At 42.3% G+C, this 19,930-nt stretch overlaps 1 protein-coding gene across 1 annotated transcript in view; it reads left to right on the forward strand.

Annotated features, from left to right (window-relative positions):
• The window catches only part of zc2hc1a (zinc finger, C2HC-type containing 1A), a 14,563-nt gene extending 13,522 nt beyond the window's left edge, over nucleotides 1–1,041 (forward strand). The window contains exon 9 of the mRNA XM_083778139.1: nucleotides 557–1,041. Coding sequence (XP_083634265.1) covers nucleotides 557–695 — 139 coding nt within the window. The 3' untranslated portion in view covers nucleotides 696–1,041. The remainder of the gene's footprint in view (nucleotides 1–556) is intronic.
• Nucleotides 1,042–19,930: the final 18,889 nt, after the last annotated feature.

Here is a 19,930-nt window from a genome sequence, read left to right on the forward strand (position 1 = left end):
ACAACTACATCTCTAGGTATAGGACAACTACATATCTAGGTATAGGACAACTACATATCTAGGTAGGACAACTACATATCTAGGTAGGACAACTACATCTCTAGGTAGGACAACTACATCTCTAGGTATAGGACAACTACTACATGCCGCAGAACCCCATCTGAAAATATGTTGTTCCAGGGACCCCCCCCCCCCCCCAAAAGCGAAGATTTGAGTTAAAAACTCTTCGCCCTGAAAGAATATATATATTCAAAGATTTGCGGCACATTTTAATGATTTTTCAACAATAGCAGATCTGCTATTTTTCAATAGCTAAAGAATAGCAACTTTTTTGAGTGGTGCAACCACTCCAAGGAACAGCAATGTCCGTGTTCACCTGTGTGTCCGCCAATGTATGTATGAGCACCAGAATGACTATTAGTACCAGTAGGGGCGCTGTTTGCCAGAAACAGAGAGAGAGATAGTGCTGCACTGTTGCCTACTAATGAGAGAGAGGGGGGGGGGGAGTGGAGTTGCACTCAGTTCACACAGGGGGTGTGATATTATTTTTTTTCAGGAACGATCCCAACAACGGTGCGGACGACGTAGACAACTGCGTAACGAGAAGCAAGTTCTGCCATTCGTGCGGGACGAAGTTCCCCGTCGAGTCTGCCAAGTTCTGCTGCGAGTGCGGGGTGAGGAGAATGTGCCTCTAAACGAGAGGAGAGAGCCGAGCACCGGGGGGCGGGCACGCCGGTATCGGTCAAATATTGCCCCTCCCTATAGCTGCTTATAGATCCGGTACCAAAATGTGGGGCGTAGACAACCATGTCTTCAGGTCACATCATCAAACCAGCTCGACCGGTCGCCCCCGAGAACGAGGCTATACAGTGTATTTGTCACCAAGAGAAATGGATGATAATCTCATCCGTTTGTGTGTGACCCTAAAAGCAATTTCTCCGTATTATTCGATATAAGTTATTCAGTTCATTAACTAAATGTTCAGTTGGGTACTCGGTGTTGAACATTTACACCTGTAGTACTGTAGTACTCTGAGCCTGTATCGATACAGTGGGTATGATCGATGCCTGATCGATACTGTACTTTGTTGTTGCGTGCCGCACACACACCGGATAAATAAGTTCACAACGCGGTGCATCGTGGCACGTTGTGAGCTTGTAGATCGGCTATCCCCCCCCCCCCCCCCCCGCCGATATGATATGAATAAATCGTGCTTGAGAAATGGACAAGAGTGTGAACAAAACGGCCCCTCGTCTCCAAACCTCCCCAATGAACCAAGAATCCTAGATCCATGGCCCTCCGCACCTGTATCCACACTTTTCCTGGGCTGTGTGTGCGCCAGTTCCTGTCGATTTGATCCAATGAAAGCCAATGAAACTGGTCAGATGACCAATGATATCCAATGAAATCAACAGGAACTGGAGCACACACAGCCCAGGAAAAGTGTGGATATGCTACCACTGAAGTGCAATATGATTGACTACTGAACAAAATAAAACAAAAAGTGTTGTTGTGAAGATGGAATTTGGGGAAAGGTCCCGTGTTCTTTTTGACAGGGTGACCACAAAGTACAAAGTGAAATATATCTGTTGAATTCGGTTAGCGTTTTCATTATTATTATTATTTTTCCCGGTTATTTCACAGGCAATATTTGCTTTTTAATGACTATGCTTACAGGCCTCACATTTCCAGCCAAGGGTTTATGAAATGTATAGCATTGCTTGAAAACCCTTTTTTTATTTTCTCTGACTTTATATATGACAGAATGGGATATAATTTATTTTCTTATTTTTTTCATGTGATTTTTACTGAATGACTGCATGAATGAATGACTTTCTGCATCTTTTTTTATTTTGTATCTGCAATACATGGAATCAAAATGTGGTTTTAAGTTTGTGGTTTTGTATGAAACCACTTATGTGCCTGGATATGTCCAGCCCATCCTCTCCCCAATTGTCTGTTTCCATGCTGTCAGTATTAGACTTACTTAGCTTAAAGCTGTAACTCTGTAACTTTCATGTACGACCCGAGACGGGCACTCGGGTCGCCTACGGAAAATGCTGAAAATATTTACCACTGAGTTAATAGAGCAGGGGCCTATTTCACGAAACTTGGATTAACTAATCCAGGATTTAGGCCAAAGCCAGGCTTTTTAAATCCTGATCTTTACAGCCTGGTTTATTCCGTTCCACTAAAGCCAAGCGAGGCTCAGAATTGGTGGATTTGGCGAGCCGGGATCAGCAAGCCTGGCTTAATAGACAGTCTGGCTTTTTGTCTCTAGACCCCTTATGTGGATCACAGATTTACTGATCTTTCTTCTTCATGCGGTATTATGGCAGTTTGCATCCTTAATAGTTGCATTACAGCCCCCTTCTGTATATCTCATTATCTTTACTAATCTATTCAAGACTTACTGATACAAGGACTTAAGCTTCTAAAATAAATACTGCTGCTGTAATTAAAGAGAGAACATACTCTCAATAGTGGATAGACTGAATGATTAACTACCCCAAAAATATAGTTTACATTTTACCACTACTATTAACTTAAAACAGAATTCTTAATATTGTAAGCATAATGATATTGTCGCATTGTGATATTTGGCCATAACTCCCAGCTACCAAAGTTTGTGCTATTGCCATTGAGAATGCATTGGGCGTTTAAGTTAAATAACTACAAAACATTTCAAAGTAAAAAGTTCCAGCATGTGTCTCCACAGTAAGCTGAATTTTACAAAGTTTCTAGGTGAAAGTGATTTTTTTAAGTGCCACTATCTGCCTATAAATGTCTCAAATTTGAAAGCACTATATTTCTAAAACGATGAAACATTTCAAAGATTCCTTTTCAGGCACACATGTCCACCGTAGGATGAACCTAAATAGGTTTGAATGGGGTTCCTAGGTGTAAGTATGTAGGACTAGTAGTGGGTGAAACGTTACAATGGTAATATGTTGTAAAACAATGAGTAATGGTAATATTTAGTGGTTTTCACTTTTACATTTTTTTTTAATAATAATATAATATAATATAATAATTCTTCTTAACCGTGCACTTGCACGACAGCAAACCTATTCATGGGGAACATTCACCAAAAGCAGCTGATCTACAAGCTCACAAGCTGTCATGATGTTGTGCAGCCTATATATTTTGGTTATTTGATTTTATATAGTGCTTAAATTAGTCCTTTAATGCAGACCGATACAAATAAGGCAACATAAACCCATAATAATTGAATAAATCTGGAAAACATCATTGGTTTGTGATCAGTTTGACTGCTTAATGAACAGTAAAGACATCAGGATTAGGTTAAACCAGGCTGTTAGCCTGGTCCGGAGCAGGCTAAGTCCAAAGCATTAGTTTCCATGGTAACTTATGTAGCATCACTTTCATGAAACCGAATCAAGCCTCAACATATCCAGGTTAACTGGTTAAGTTAATCTGGCAAGATCAACCAGCTTTCATGAAACCGGTTAAGCACTGATCCAGGATATATTAAGCTAGGATATGTGTTAAAGCCCGGCTTAATCTCTAATCCAAGTTTCGTGAAATAGGCCCCTGGCTTGCTTGTAGTGTTTACACGCAACATTTGCTGCAATTGTGTTAGTTATACAGTGGTGTCATGGTGTTTTTTTTTTACTGGTACCACGGAACGTCACGCATGCGCGTGCATGTTCGCATCGCGGCATACACACAGAACAGCTGCATAGCCTAAGCCTATTGTTAAATAGTGTGTGAGTTTTAGACACACAAACAAAACACAAAAGTAGAATGAAAATGGTCAGACAAACATCTTTACTGCACACTAGCGAAACTAAAAAGTTTTGCTTTGGACGAATGAATCTAACTGTTCTTTGATGAAGGACAACGCCACACAGCAGCAGTAGCCTACTGGAGCCATAGCAGTCCGCACTGCTGTAAATCAAGTGTGCATGCTTGCCGTAAAGGCTACGTGCGCTCACAGCAACCGCTCAGGTATAAACAGTTAAAGCTGTTGTTATGCAAAGAAGTAGTGGCCATTTGAATTCGGCACGGTACTTGACACGGTGTGAAAATAGGGGGAGGGGTGGGTACTGGGTACTCGGTGCGTCTTGGTGGTGAGTCTGGTGACTTCTCTTGAATAGGGGGGACGTGTTCTAGCGTGCACGCACATGCACCGTTCCGTCCCTGTGCGTGCACGTCAAAAAACGACTGGCACCACGGCGTGGTACTGCGTTCTACGAGCATGACACCACTAGTTATATTAACATACTCTACTAACATTTTATTCACATACTTGTGCTCCGGCTTCTCTCTGCCATAACAACGCACAACAAGGACTCCAACAATCCCAAATACACATAAAACACTACAGACCTACACAGAAGTGTACTCAATGCACTCATTGGGTATATTCAACAGATACAATTATATGCCGGTAATATACAGTTTATTTTTGCCCCTTGAATTGCAGCAACTAGTTTTCAAGGGGCTCCTCGATATTCACAGTATGTCAGTATACGGTAACGGTGTGCTGTGTAGGGCACAGCAGTGGGCCTGGTTCATAAATGCTTCCCATAGAGATTTACTAATAAAAATATTGATATGAATAATTTTAAGCCTCGAAACCAGCCATCCAGGGTCCTGGATCGGGTGATCGGAAATCAAGGACGATCACATAATTTTCAAATGGGATCGGGAGCCAAAAAAACGTGATCGGGACATCCCTATAGTATCAATGTTATATCCATATCATATTAGACTGGATATTGTCTGTGATTTGGGATGTTATACTATTGTGATATTGGCATAAGTGTTCTATAAATATAAATATCTGATCGGGGAAAAAATCGGTAATGATCGGAATCGGATCGGGAGCAAAAAATAAATGATGTGATCGATCGGGACATCCCTAGTCCTGGAGAATCATGACTATAAAACTTTTGATTCTGTGAAAAATGAATAACGCTAAACCAAGGGTATTTATTAAATGTAGTATACATGTAGCATATATTAAAACAAATATATTAAATATATATAATATATATATTTTTTATTATTATTTTTCTTCACAGAATCAAAGGTTTTATGGTCATGAGTCACCAGGATGGCTTGATATAGGCTTTGAATAATTGACATCAATATTTGTGTAAATCTAACGAATTGGAGAGTTTTCAGTGGGCCCAGAAACCCGCCACGCCCACTGCTATGCTCCATAGGTGCAATCCTGCTGTTCAGCAACTTCAGCCATGTTGACGGGGAAACGGACCGTACGAGGTGGAAGGAGTGAGAACAGAACTCGACCACATGAGCGAGGCGCCTATAGTGTCCTTAACCCATTTAGACCTGAGCTCGATTCTACAAAATGTCTTCTGAATCCTGACAGTTTTCTGAAAAACCCATGTTTCTACTGTATGTCAGTGGTTCTCAAACATTTTCATGTCAAGGAGGACCCCCAAAAATATATGTATTTGGCCGCCGACCCCCCATCTGAAAATACGTTGTTCCAGGGACTCCCCCCAGAAGCAAAGATTTGAGTTAAAAACGTTTGCTCTGAAAGAATATATATTCAAAGATTTGCGCCACATTTTCACGACTTTTCAAAAATAGCACAAGCTTGTAGCGCGGCACCAAGTGCCGCACTATGAGCTTGTAGATCTGCTATTTTTGAAAAGTCGAGAAAGAGCTTGTAGATCTGCTATTTAGCTAAAAGTATAACATAATCCCACCAAAAGGGGTCCCCGTCCAATCAAGTGGCGTTATGTTTTACTGCCGTTACTACAGTCCTTTTGTAATCGGCCTGCAGTCCCGAGCAGTCGGGTTGTCAAACCCCACACAGTCAAGGCTCATTCATAGTCTGGATTTTCGGTGCTGAGGTGACCACCGCTTCGGTGGTGAGGTGACCACCGGAGCTGAAATAACGTTGAGCGGTGGTGAGTAAAAACAGAGAGAAGGGCTGTGGCGGTGGTTTGCTCTTCACCGCGGCTCAGTGACGTCATGGTGTAGTTCCGTGGTCACCTCACCACCGAAAATCCAGACTATGAATAAGCCTTCAGGCCCCTTTTCCACCGGTTGGTTCCCAATGGGAACCGGTTCAGTTCTTTTTGGTTCTTAGTCATGAGCCAAAATTGGAATGTTAATTATGAATTAAGTCGGCAAAACCTCTCAGTGTTGCAGCCTGTCTGACACAGCGATGGAAGAAGTTCACAAGAGCTTTGGAACTCAAACCAAAACTACTCTACTACTCTGTAAGGCAGTGGTTTTCAACCTTTTCCATATATCAAGGTCCATTATTTATTCTGCATTTGAGCCACTGAGCCACCGTTCGATGAGATTTAGACTCTCGTAACCTAAACTAATTCATATTTTTTGTCCATTGATGTTGGTACCATTAGGAGAGATAAAAGGCAAACGTTGATCAAATTCTTCTACATTCTCTAATTGTATAGACTTCTCGTGAATGTATTTAATGCAAATGTTTTAACAACAATTACGGGTCCATTTGGTTTCATTTTACGCTCTCAAGAGTTAAAGAGCTCCGGTACAAGGGTCCATTTGGTTACCAACTCTCCATTTAGCTGCTGGTGACCTACTAAACCCCTCACGGACCACTGGTGGTCCCTGGACCACTGGTTGAAAACCACTGCTGTAAGGGGAAGGGCTTGGATGTCTGATATCTGTCCCAGAGAACCAAAACACTCAAATAAACCAAATGTAAGTCGTAATAACACCAGTTGTTTAGTGTTATTTGTGTGTGAACACAAACCATGCCCTAACACAAACATGAAATGCCATTGATAATGACCCATTTTTAAGTCATTGTCCCAACACAAACATTATTGACAATGAAATGGCCAGCTTTGAGTGGTTGTGTAAACAAACATTTGAAGACGACGGTGAGGATGCAAATTCTAATTGGCCCGGAATGAGATGATGTATGATGAAAAGAGCGCCCCTCACTTCATCTGCAGGTGTGAGTTTTGTATTCATGCTGGAGGGATTTTGTACTGGATATGAGAGTTGTTGAGAGACCAGATGTGTGTGTGTGTGTGTGTGTGTGTGTGTGTGTGTGTGTGTGTGCGTGCGCGAAAGACAAGAATAATAAATCATTTGCACTTTACTGTACAGTATAGTATAGGCCAGTCAATCTACCTAAGCTAAAAGCAGGGCTTAAAGATCTCAGTCCTGTGGACAGATTTCAGTCTTGAGGATTGCATAGGGGTCATTTAATGAGATGTAGTGCAGATTTGCAAAAAGAAAAACATTTTTTTCAGTCTTGGGAATTATTTTAGCTTTAAGCCCTGAGGCTAAAAGGGTGTGACCGAAAATAAATTGCAATAGTAATCGTTCAAGGTTTTGTATTATCCTTATTATCCAAATAACATATTAAATTGTAAATTAAATAATTAGTGGATCGTGGTAAATGCAGGGGTTAAAAGTTGGGGTACCATTATACAACCTACCGTAAGGCAAGATTTTCAAATTTTCATTCTGCTTTAAATAGCATGTGTCAAACTAGGGGGTTCTCATGATTCTGAATCCATTGCAAGCATTAGTTTTGTGCGCGTGTGTGTGTGTGTGTGTGTGTGTTGAAGAAGACAAAAAATAATGAAAAACACTCCTTGGGCTAAAAACGGCCATAGCACAAATGTGATGAGGTCATCACATTTAGTGGTTATGGCCTAATTTACCACAACTTTCAACCCCTGGATTTACCATGATCCACTAATAATTTAATTGACAATTTTCCATATGTTATTTGGAAGACCCTAAGGAATAATTAATAATAATAAATTAACCGTTACTATTGCAATTTATTTTGGTTCAAACCTTAGATTGACTGGCCTAATATTGGTGTGAATAGAACAAGGCATTGCTTTTTTTTTGTCAAATATGTTTTTATTGAACAGATTATAAATTATTACAAACATTATGATATGAAATACTTTTTTTTTATGAAACAAAATGAAAGAAAAAATAAACAAGACAAAAAAGAGAAAGAAATCCCTTAACCCTCCCACCCATACTGCTCAGTGACACTGCATACTGTATAATAAGATGATAGAAAGCTCATGGAAAAGGCATTGCTTTTTAGTAACACAGCTACTACTGTACAGGACCGCTGACCCCTACAGGTCCTTGAGGGTGTTGCAGGCGGTTCCCAGCTAAATGATTGATGGTTGGAAATCAAATGGAGCGTACTCTTCAGTATCCTGAACTGTGCACACTTAATTAACACTGTCAATTGGGTTCCCAGAGATATAAATCCCTGGCACAAGATATTTCCAGGTGGGGGTCAGTGGCCAAATACTTATTCATTTGGGAGTCCTTGACATAGAATAGAAGAAAAGCACACTGTCTTCACTTACAAAACGTTTTATTGGTGCAACATGTATGGTCACGTTCATCAGGCACGAAAAGGTTCGAGAAACATATTGTCCCTATATTTGCTCCACTAAATGGTGAAGACAAAAAGTAAGTGAGCACCCTTGAGGCATTTCCTGTCACCAACAGCCTGCCTATTTTAGAAGTGATGCAAGGCAAACTTTGGCAACATGAATACCATTTATAGTGTTGGAACAAGTTTGCTCCAACAACAAATAAAACAGCCGAAGCACCATGACTTTCTCTCAGAAGCACCAACTGAAACCCTTTTGTTATATATGCTTCATCCCTGGGCTCTGATGGCAGCCATCCGTGTCAGAACTGGCTCTTCACCTGCCCATCAAAGGAGCAACTTTAATTTGGCACGCAAAAGCCGAGAACACTCACAGGAACTAACAAAGACAGATCAGCAGTATTGTTGCTGTCGTGCGGAAACCTCACAAACTGTTCAGGAAATGAAAATAAAAAATACACAAAATATATAATTTTAATGTATTTTAAATACAATATGGAGATAAGAGGTTTTCTGCCCGACAAAAACTATGTGCTGGGCCTGCTGTGGCTGCTAGCCAACGTGAAAGGAAGCTAAACGGTATGCAGTCACCCCTAAACAGTTGGTGTTTGTGATCAGAGAAAGCTATGCCATAGCATAGCATCCAGGCATCAACTTGCCTTGTCTATAGGTGCCAGTTTTTATCAGTTGAGGCTTTTAGCGAAAGTCTGGCCCCCAGCTGCGTCTTTTGGTGCAGTGCCGTGGACACTTCAAGCTGGAAATAGTTTAACTTTTGGAGCGGAGCGCCGGTCATTTGATCCTGGCTGATTGTATGTGGCAACACGATAATTTACAACCTGACGTCACTCTCAGACGTCCCTGTTTGCATTGTTTTGGCTATGCTATTTGTGCCAACAATGCAGATGACAGGACGTTTGAGCATTGAGCACCCCTCCTCCGCTCCCTTCCCTGGTATAGGACACATAGATATTATTTAAAAAAAGATGCCGCTGCAGTTCATTGAAGCGACATGTCTCTATTGAAGGCAGGAAGTCAAGAGGAAGTCTGCTGAAGGTATTTGCACTTTGCATTTGCTGAAGGCATGCTGCGTCCTTGCCCTGGTGTCGTCCCTCATGCGACTCCTCCATATCTCTTGAGTGACTACTGGCCAATCACAGCGCGACTTCTCCGGGACTTCCGTGTCACACGCGGAAGCTTCCGCTCATGCTTCCGCTATGTTTCCCGAAGGAATCTCTGGGAACTTTTCCTCCTCTCAAGAACACACGCCCCAGAACCGGAAGAGGCGTTTGTCTACCTTTATATATCTATGGTGTTTGTAGTACTGAGTGCAGCATGTGGTAGCACGTCTCGATGTCCTCCAGGAGCAGCTTGACTTCTGATTGGAGCGAGATGACAGTAAGAGATCAATGTGGTTCGTTTAGAGCCCACACGTTGTAACACCCCTGTGGGCCCCCAAATAATAATGGCAAAACACTTAAGATTTAAAAATATATAGCCTATGTAACGTTAATAACATTAAAAAGGAGTGGGCAGTGGGGGGATTCAGATTTTACGGGGGCCAGTTTCGAATTGCAGCCGTCCGTAGGTGCCCTTTGAGAGCGGTTTTGAAGGAGTCAAGGGATTCACATGTCTTAATGACTGTTGGTAGGGCGTTCTACATTTTGGTGGCATAGGAGCGAAAATAATTTAGTCCCTTGTTTGTGCCGAATCTGGGTTGTACATGGTTCGTTGCACTCCCTCTGGTGTTGTGGGTGTGGACTTCATTAACATTAAGGAAGTATCTACATGGGTATCTTGGTGGTGTATAGAATCTTGTGGACCAGACCCATTGCAAGATGTTGTACTCTGTCGTCGAAACTAAAGGCCTATTCATAGTCTGGATTTCCGGTGGTGAGGTGACCAACGCTCCGGTGGTGAGGTGACCACCGGAGCTGTAATAACGTTGAGCGGTGGTGAGTAAAAACAGAGAGAAGGGCTGGAGCGTTGCCGGTGGTTTGCTCTTCACCGCGGCTCGTGACGTCATGTTGTAGTTCGGTGGTCACCCCACCACCGAAAATCCAGACTATGTATGAGCCTTAAGCCATTAAAGCCTGTCATAGTGGGCAGGGGTGAGGTGGGTTCGGGGGGTGAGGCCAAGTAGGAGCCTGACCAGTTTGTTTTGGGAAGTCTGGACCCTAGTTTTAAGGGCCTTTGACTGAGGTGCTGTGGTACCAGGAGGTGCATGCATAGTCAAAGAAACCTTGTACGAGGGCTCCTGTTAAGGTCTTAAAGGTGTTTTTGTTGACCAGTGAGGAGATCCTGTAAAGGAATCTTGTTCTTTGGTTGACTTTTTTGATTACGTTGGTGGCCATTTTATCACCGGAAAGATTGGCCTTATCAGCGAGCCAAGTGGCTGTGTTGTGCCCCCCTCCCCCGCATCAAACAAAAATGTTTGGTCAAACCATATGTGACTTCATTGGAAATGCATTGGGGCGGCCATTAAACACGGACAAGACAGCTGTCTCAATAATGTGAGTGAGGCCTTAGGTGTGAAAACAGCAGGGGGCTCGGGCTGCTAGGAATTTGATCGAGTGCAGCTGCTGTTAGCTGAGTGCTGAACAGGGATCAAATCAGATTTCTGCAGTGAAATATATGGGGGAACAAGTGAAAGCATTCAACATTCAAACCTCCGTGGACTCAAATCAATGGTGTGAGTGATCATGGAATGGATTACTTCATCGATTCATCAAGGTGAAAACATGCAATTTAATGTAATTCCGGTGTGTGGTTACATCTTTTTTTTCTTTTATGTCGGCTCCACTCCGATCTCAGAACCAATTTCAGAGGTCCATTATGGTTTCTGTCCATCATTTTGAACCTGTGAAGAGCACTGTGTAGGCCTATACTATAACTATATAATTTATTATCCTATATGTTCATTTATGACTTCCCTTTAAAGTGATGTCTATATGCAATCCAAAGATTTGTAACTTTCACGAGGATATAGGCCTATATGAGCTTGAATGTCCCTTAAATAAAAAGTCAGAAATGTATTTAATATAATTTACAATCTAGTCTTTATAACCAGCAAAATAGCCGGCCGGAGGACTCATCCATTTGATTGGGTTATATCACCGCTCATGAATTGTTGCTGCTGTTGCATATCAGTTTCCTCACCAACACGCAAGGGTTAACAGACTACTGCACAACCTATCGTATCTATGACTTTACAATTTACAATTTAGGCATTTAGTAGATGCTCTTAATCCAGAGCGATTTACAATAAGCAATTAACAAAACAAAAACCATGGCAATACATCACATACATAAAAAGTAGTTATCATGAAACATGCGTAAGCTAAGAATGTAACAGTGGAATATCTATATAATGAAACTACATATAAACTATACTATACATACTATGAAGTGCTATGACTACATAAAAAGCAAGTCTGTATAAAATGCTATCTAAGTCTATATAAATTCTATCTAAGGGGCTAGGGTAAGTGCTACGGGCCATGATGGAGTCTGAAGACGTGAGTTTTCAGACTACGGCGGACTTTAGCTGTAGAAAACACTAACAGTACCTATACTGTACCTTCATTACCTACATTACGTTTATTGCAAATTCAGTGACGGCACAGTGAGCTTTTCCTACAAACATGGTGGTAAATGTTTTAGCTTGTTTTATCTTGAGATAGTCTTGCAGTGTGGCAAAAGTTCTAACTATTATGCATATCCTGTCGTGAGTCACATTTGCATTACATTGAAAACCCAACAACTAATTGATGTCCTTGTATGAATGAGTCTCTCGCCTCCCTTTTGCTATTCAAGCAAAACCACAAGTCTATATAGAAACCTGAAAATATCATGAACAAACTATCAACCACAGATAAACAACAACTCTTCCCTTTGAATTAAAAACAAAGACAAAAACACTACCATGCACACCTGGAAGTGTTCTGTCATTTGGCTATATCGCAAACCTGCAGGTTAAAGGCTCACCATCGTCTCTTCTTTTTGACGAGACTGAGGAAAGTACATCTATCTCCTCAGATACTGGGGAACTTCTACCGTTGTGCCATTGAGAGCATCCTCACGTACTGTATCACGGTCTGGTACGGAAACTGTACAGCCTCTGACCGGAAGGCACTGCAGAGGGTGGTGAAAACTGCCCCAACGCATCAGTGGAACATATCTCTCATGAGGAAGGCTCATAACATCAATACAGAACCCTCTCACCCCAACCACGGTCCGTTTGCCCTCCTCCCCCCTGGGAGACGTTATAGGAACCTTGGTTCCGAGTCCGGCAGACTTATAGGAACAGCTTCTTCCCCTCCAGGCTCCACTGTCATCTACCTGAATTCCTCATCCACTCCTCTCCCCCTCCAGTGTCAGCCCCCTCCCCCCAACCCATCCACCATCCCTGTTGTATCTGGTACTCTGGACACATCCTAGTCTAGCACTATGTGGACTATGTGGACAATATGGTCACTGGACTTGTGGACTATGGTCTCTGGACCGTAGTCTAGCACTTGTGCTTTTGGGCTACATGCAATAAGGGCTATGTGCAATATGGTCATATCTAATATTTTTTCTTCCTGCTCATATCCTTACTCATTTATGTATTTAAATGACTACTGCTCATATCTGAATTTACTACTGTACTTATTAATGTATCCTTACTGACATGTTTGCACTTTGCTGTACTGTACAAACTACAAAGTGTACGTTGTGTACTGTACATTGACAATACATTGAATCTCATCTCATCATCTCATCTCAAATTACAGTGAAAAAAAAGGATGAAATTGACAATCGACTGCCTACTCACTCAGGGCTTGTAAACTCTCTCTGTCCTCTCAGTCTGTTCAGAACTGGGTTTCTGATGTATCTTTCATTATTTTTTCTGCCTGAACCATATGCTGTCTTGACAATGAGTCTCGATTCTATCACCTGTAGGCATATTTAATAAATGTTACATTAATGAACAGACATTAATGAACTGAAAAATACAAATCATGTAGATCAATAGTTCTCAGTGTGGGGTCTTGGGATAATCGTCACCATAACTACACATAAGTAAAACTAGAGAATGTGTACAAGAATTGGTATAGGAACAGAATTTAACTTTTAACTCCATTCCAAACATTAAATAGCTATCCAATTGATTCTGGACTGAACAAATCATACTCAATAATACAACACAATAAATGCATACAATTGAACTGTGAGGCCTAATGTAAATCAAATTGAGTGTCCTTTGGACTGAGAGAGTACTTCAAGAATGAAGAATTGTAGATCAACCACCCTGCAGTCTAGAATGTAAATTGGTGGACACCTTGGAGACATTAATGGCAGTTAAAGTGTCTAGATTATCTGTCCTGCACTGAGTGGGCTATCTGCATTTAAAATACAAATAAGTCAACAACAAGTGCGTGTGTGCGCGTGCACGTGTGTGTGCGTGCGTACGTGTGTGCATGTCACCCAGGCGTTGATCTTACACCCCATTCCAAAGCAGTCTGCTGTCACCCAGGTGGATGCGTGCATACGACCTCAGGCGTCTTACTGGTTCACATAGGGCTATAACCTTTTTATAATCTAAATGACAATTATATTGGATTCTATTGCATTGTAAATAACTTGATCAATGACTTTGGAAATGAACTGCTGACATAATCAGTGTTTGCATTATTTGACAAAAGAAAAACACACATGTTAATGAAGCAAAGGACATTGAAAATGTGTCTATATAAATGTTTCTCTGATGTTGGCCCATCATCATCACCATCTAGGTGTCTTTTGTGGGACAAAAGCCTTTCAGCGTTTTTAGCCTTTCATATTGAAATGTTGCCTGACTGCAGTTAACTGGAGGAGAGCTGGGAGGAGGTGTTTCTGACCGCAGTTAACTGGAGGAGACACTCCAAGACAAAAGGGAGGTGTTACTACTTATACTCACAGTCTCACACACACACCAACTTACACAACACACACTGTCCTGCTCAGTGCTCAGAGTCAGACACACCACAGAACACAGAGACAAGCAGCTGCCGGTATCATTTCAGTTCAACTTTCAGGCTGCACAGCTCTTCTTCAAAGTGACCTTCTGAGAAAATATGGACAGGATCCTAACTAAGTTACAGGTAAGACAATATCATGGTATGATATTATACTTGAAGAAGAAAGCAAAAGCAAGCACCCGGTTGAGTAACTCCACGTAATAAAGTAACGGGTGCACGGTTCTGGAAGGTCCAGACTGTAGAAATGAATATCAGCACTCACGTTGTATTCTATAGGTTTCTTGTTTTATTTTGTTCCCCCCAGCAGCAAACAGCAACAGAGTGGACGTTTTGGCCCGGAGGCCTTCCTCAGTGTAAATCTTGATAACACTGCGTAGGTGTCACAGTCACTTACTGTATATATATATAATACACCTTATAATCTTTTGGATTTGTGGGCTAATTTTGCGTGATGTTAGAGCGTAATTGTAACTGCGTTATTGAAGTGGCGTATATATTCCACAACCATCCATTCCACATACATGTGTTGAGTCACTTGCACATGTATTTGATATGTTTTAACTTAAGTATAAGTAGCAATACCACAATGAAATACTATGTGTAACTCCTATATTTGAAATTCAAATAAAAAGCTGATTAATTCTATTATGTTTTTCATACAGGCCTACCGCATTTTGACAAGACGTCATATTGAACCACCAGGAGCAGCAGGTGGAACTGAGGTTTGCGAGCCTGTTGCCCAGATGCAGGTCACTCAGACACAGACAGATGGAGACAAAGTGTCTAGTTTTGAGTTTTTCCTCATTAACCTTTGGCCTTAAACCTAGAACACCAAACCATATGATTTATTTTAAACCATTTCACTGTGACCTGTGTGGGAAAGCTAGTAATTCAGGCTCTGCAACGCACACCTGAGAACATTTGTTTGTATTATTAGGCATGATTTGTTAGCTATTTAATATTGGTAATGGAGTTAAAGGATCACTTTTCAACCTATCTTCATATAATAGGTCCTCACTAATAATCTTGAAAAAATGGCACAATTTTTTTCTACTCGGTCTCTGTCTCATAGGATAGCTGTGGGCAGTTCAGAAACTGTCTTCCAGTGACATCATCGATGGGGAATACAAGCTAATAAAAACTACAGGCTTTCTAGTCCTGAAAAGTTGCAATGCGAAAATGGAAGCCATCGTTCTCACGATAATGAAAATCTAAAATTTTTTGTAAAGAAATGTTGTTTAAAAAACAATCTGCCTAATGATGATGTCACTGGAAGACGGTTTCTAAACTGGCCACAGCCCTCCTATTAGACACAGACTGAGTAGGAAAAAAATCGTGCCATTTTATCATGATTATTAGTGAGGACTTATTATATGAAGTTGTTGAAAAGTGGTATCAGTTGTATTTGGCAAGTCTCTGAAGATGTTACCAGGGAAGATTAGTGTCACTCTGGAAAACAACAATTAGACACTCCCCAAGACAAAAGGGAGGTGTTACTACTTATACTCACACACCAACTTACGCAACACACACTGTCCTGCTCAGTGCTCAGTCAGACAGAACACAAAGACACACAGAGACAAGACATGTATTTGTATTATTAGGCATTTAATCATGGTAATGGAGATAAAAGTGAAATTTCTATACCAATTATTGTACTGCATGCATTCTTCAGTTGTATTTGGCAAGTCTCTGAAGATGTTACCAGGGAAGATTAGTGTCACTCTGGAAAACAACAATTAGAATGTCTAGTGTCCAATAAAAGCCCATCATTGCTGTCCGGTGGAAATTATGTAATTGGTGTAATTATGAATAACATTCATTTTCATTTTGAGGTTTTCCATGCTGTATTGATGTTGGTACCATTAGCAGTGATAACAGGCAAATGTTGATCAAACTATAGAACTCTTCTGCATTCTCTAATTGTGTAGACTTCTTGTAAATTAAAGATGTTAAACAATTTAACTTTTTGCGAGCGTACATGATTAATTTTACTCTTTCAAGAGTTGATTAGGCCTACAGAGGGGACTGGTCGTTATTTAACTAGGTGGGGGGGGGTGTTTAAGCTGTGATTTATTTTTATTCAGCCTCCAAATATTTTTTCACACATTGAGACTGTGTCTCTTCTTCAAGTGGGAACTGGCCAATTCAGCGGCATAATACATAATTACACTTTCAATACATTGTACCTACATGTCAAGTTATACAACAACCAAACAATACATCTATGAAAAATACTTCAGGAAGCCTATACAATAAATACAACAAGAACACTAACAATAACCAGGTACATTTTTCACACAAATAGGCCTACATGTAGCCTACATTTATGGACGGGAACCGAAAACCTAAAAATATATGGGCATATGCAAACATGTGCAGGTGTTGGATTGTAGGATAAGACGATCCTTTTGAATCTTCTCAAGGGAACTTTCAAGGCCAATTTTAATCTGGTTTGCAGGTCATTCCACGACCAGGGGCCAAAGTAAGTAAGACGTTTTTTACCCACCTCAGATTTAAAGGCTGAGGTGGGTAAACCTCCGACCAAAAATTTGATCTGAGGTTTAGACAATCTTTTCCCAAATTTAATTTGGAGGAAATGTAAGGGGGCAAATCACCAAGAATGGCTTTGTAAATGAAAATATACCAATGACCACCTGCGCAAAGTAAAAGAGAACAAGAGGCACAAGCAACTCTGGGACAGAATAAAGAGGCCAGTCGCCAGTGACCAGTTTTTTGCGAGCTGAACAAGCAAAACAAGCCTTCAATCTGTAGAAGAAGCCTAAAGTGACTTTAAGATTAAAATTAAGGTGTATATCCAACCTGAAACCAAGGTATTTGTAGTGCTCCACCCACTCCATGGGAGTTCCATCTGTTCCAAATATTTATTTTGGGGGGTCAAAGCCTGAAAGATTTTGGTATACCTTGTGATGGGTCAGTGTCTGCTTATGGGTATGGGCCATCTCAACAGTGTGAATGCCAAAATCTTGGAGGAGCAGGAGCGCCATCTAGTGGCTGAAGGTGACCATTACAAATAACGCAACGTCATAATATGAACTGAACTGAATTATTACCGGTATTAAGTGCTCTTAAATGCTTTAAACTTTACAATAAATTATAATGTATTGCATTCTACAAGATACAATATTTAAATAAATAGTTGATGTCATGTAGATTTCATTCTGGGGTGGAACGGAAGTTTCCTGTCAGTACCTGGAGGGGAGAGAACAGATGGTGGAGGTGAATGGAACACTGTCTACCCCCCCCCCCCCCCCCCCAAACTCACTGACTACCCCCCACACAAGAGAGTCTCCATAGAGAACATGGTCTCCTGGTGGACAGTGAGGCATTGTGACAGTTATACAAAAGTATGTGCTGAAGATTGAGAATTCCTTATTGGCCAGCCCCATAACCAAAACAGAGAAGGTGCTGTCCAACAAGTCAAACAGCCGCAAATCCCCCCAAGTAAAGCCTCCCAGGGTGATGATGATGTGATCTGCAGCATTTCATCTAGCCATGACACTGTTGTTGAGACTGTCACTTCTCCCTGTCACTTAAAAGTCAAGGGAAAATAAATATGGTTTTGAAAAGGATTCTGTCGGAAGGTGTCTGTACCAACTGTTCAACCTTTAAATCCAAAGATCAGTAACCCAAACCCCAGGGAAATGTTACTTGACAGGGCTGTCCATGTGAAACACCAGAAACAGACCACATCTCAGCTGGTGAGCACCCCTCAGTCCTGAGCCGGCCAGCTTCACCTGTCATCAAAGTACAGAATCGGCGGTACAGCTACGATGTGGCAGAACCACTGGCCCTAAAGAGGAAGATGATTGGAGACATGGGAAAACCAAGCACCGGTTTTCCAACTGAAGCGAGTCGATTCCAGCGGTGCAATGACCTACTCCGTACCTTGCCCGTGGAGCAGAAACACCGCTGGCCGGAGTACCTCCCACAACTGCTGTTCAACTACAACACCACGCCACACCAGTCCACTGGTGCATCCCCATTCCTTCTGATGTTTGGCCAGGAACCTCAGCTCCCGGTAGATTTCCTGCTGGGCCGGGTAGCGGAGCCGGCTGCCGGTGACATCTGTGACTGGGTTCGAGGACATCAATGACGGCTCCGGATATTAGCAGAGGCCGCCCGGGAAAGGCTGAAGGTGGCAGCAGCACAGAGGAAAGGTCGGGCAGACCAACGAGCCAAGGGAGAGGTGTTGCCAGTTGGCCAGCTGGTCTACCTACGGGATCACTCTAACAGAGGGAGAAATAAGATCCAGGACACTTGGGCTCCTGCCATCCATCAGGTCATCAATCCCCCTAAGCCAGGTGGCTGCGTTTACACCGTAGCCCCACAGCAGGACTTGCCTCGAACACGGCAGGTATCCATGATTAAACCGGTACCAGGCAGCCATCCCGTTGCTCAACCCATGGTGAACCAAAAGTCCTGCGGCCTGAGGGACGAGGAAGACGAAGACGATGCCGACGAGCTATACATCATGGTGGGCCCTGCTCATCCCACAAGGCCAGGTCCAGTTGGTGTCCCAGCCAGTGACATCCCCCCCACTGGTCCGTTGGTGGTGCCGAGGCCCCCAACTGCCCCTGTACATCAACCAGTGCTGAGCCCCCCAACTGCCCCCGTACATCAACCAGTGCTGAGCCCCCCAACTGCCCCCGTACATCAACCAGTGCTGAGCCCCCCAACTGCCCCTGTACATCAACCAGTGCTGAGCCCCCCAACTGCCCCTGTACATCAACCAGTGCTGAGCCCCCCAACTGCCCCCGTACATCAACCAGTGCTGAGCCCTCCAACTGCCTCTGGGTATCCACCAGCCCCTCCTAGCGAAGCCGGTGCCATACGAAGGTCGACTCGGGAGACACTCCAATCCTCATAATCTGCCAGTGGCGATGGGGGGTGCGGCTACACTCTCCCGGATACCTTGTGTGAGCAGCTCCACATCAGCAGTTTTTAGGCCATGGTGCTAGCTGCTTTATTTTCAGGGACGCCAATGAAAAAAAAAAAGAGGGTAAATGTAGCCAGCTGGAATTGAGCCTTTGGGGCCACCGTCGCAGCAGCCTCAGGCGCTACATCAATCGTCATCACGTATTTAAATGCCCAACCGGCAACCAAACGTTAGGTTGTTGTTGTGGTGTCGGCTGCGGGTTTTGCGACCCGGGTTGTTTCGGTTGTCTGTCTTTTCCCTGACTGGGTGAGTGACATGATGCATTGTGTGCGTATATATAGCCTTTTAATTATTTGTGTTACTACCCAGGTTTAGGTCATGTGTGCATGTTTGACGAGTCCATGTGCCAAGAAGATAACATCACAGAACACAGACACTTGAAGGTATATACGTAAAACAAATTGGTGTTCTGATTAGATGCTGTATTTTGCTATATTGTACTAAATGGTTGTTTGTCTCCCTTGTCTTGCATTTGTTGGGGAACCCAGTTTACTGGTCTATTCAGATAATTCCTTGAATGATCTCAAGGTGGCGTAGTTATAGCTATAAAAGTAAATCCTTTGCTACTCTTGGTTACACATATCTTGGAGCCATCTT

Source organism: Protomyctophum parallelum, assembly GCF_964188405.1.
Source record: "Protomyctophum parallelum genome assembly, chromosome: 12".
Lineage (NCBI taxonomy): Eukaryota > Metazoa > Chordata > Actinopteri > Myctophiformes > Myctophidae > Protomyctophum > Protomyctophum parallelum.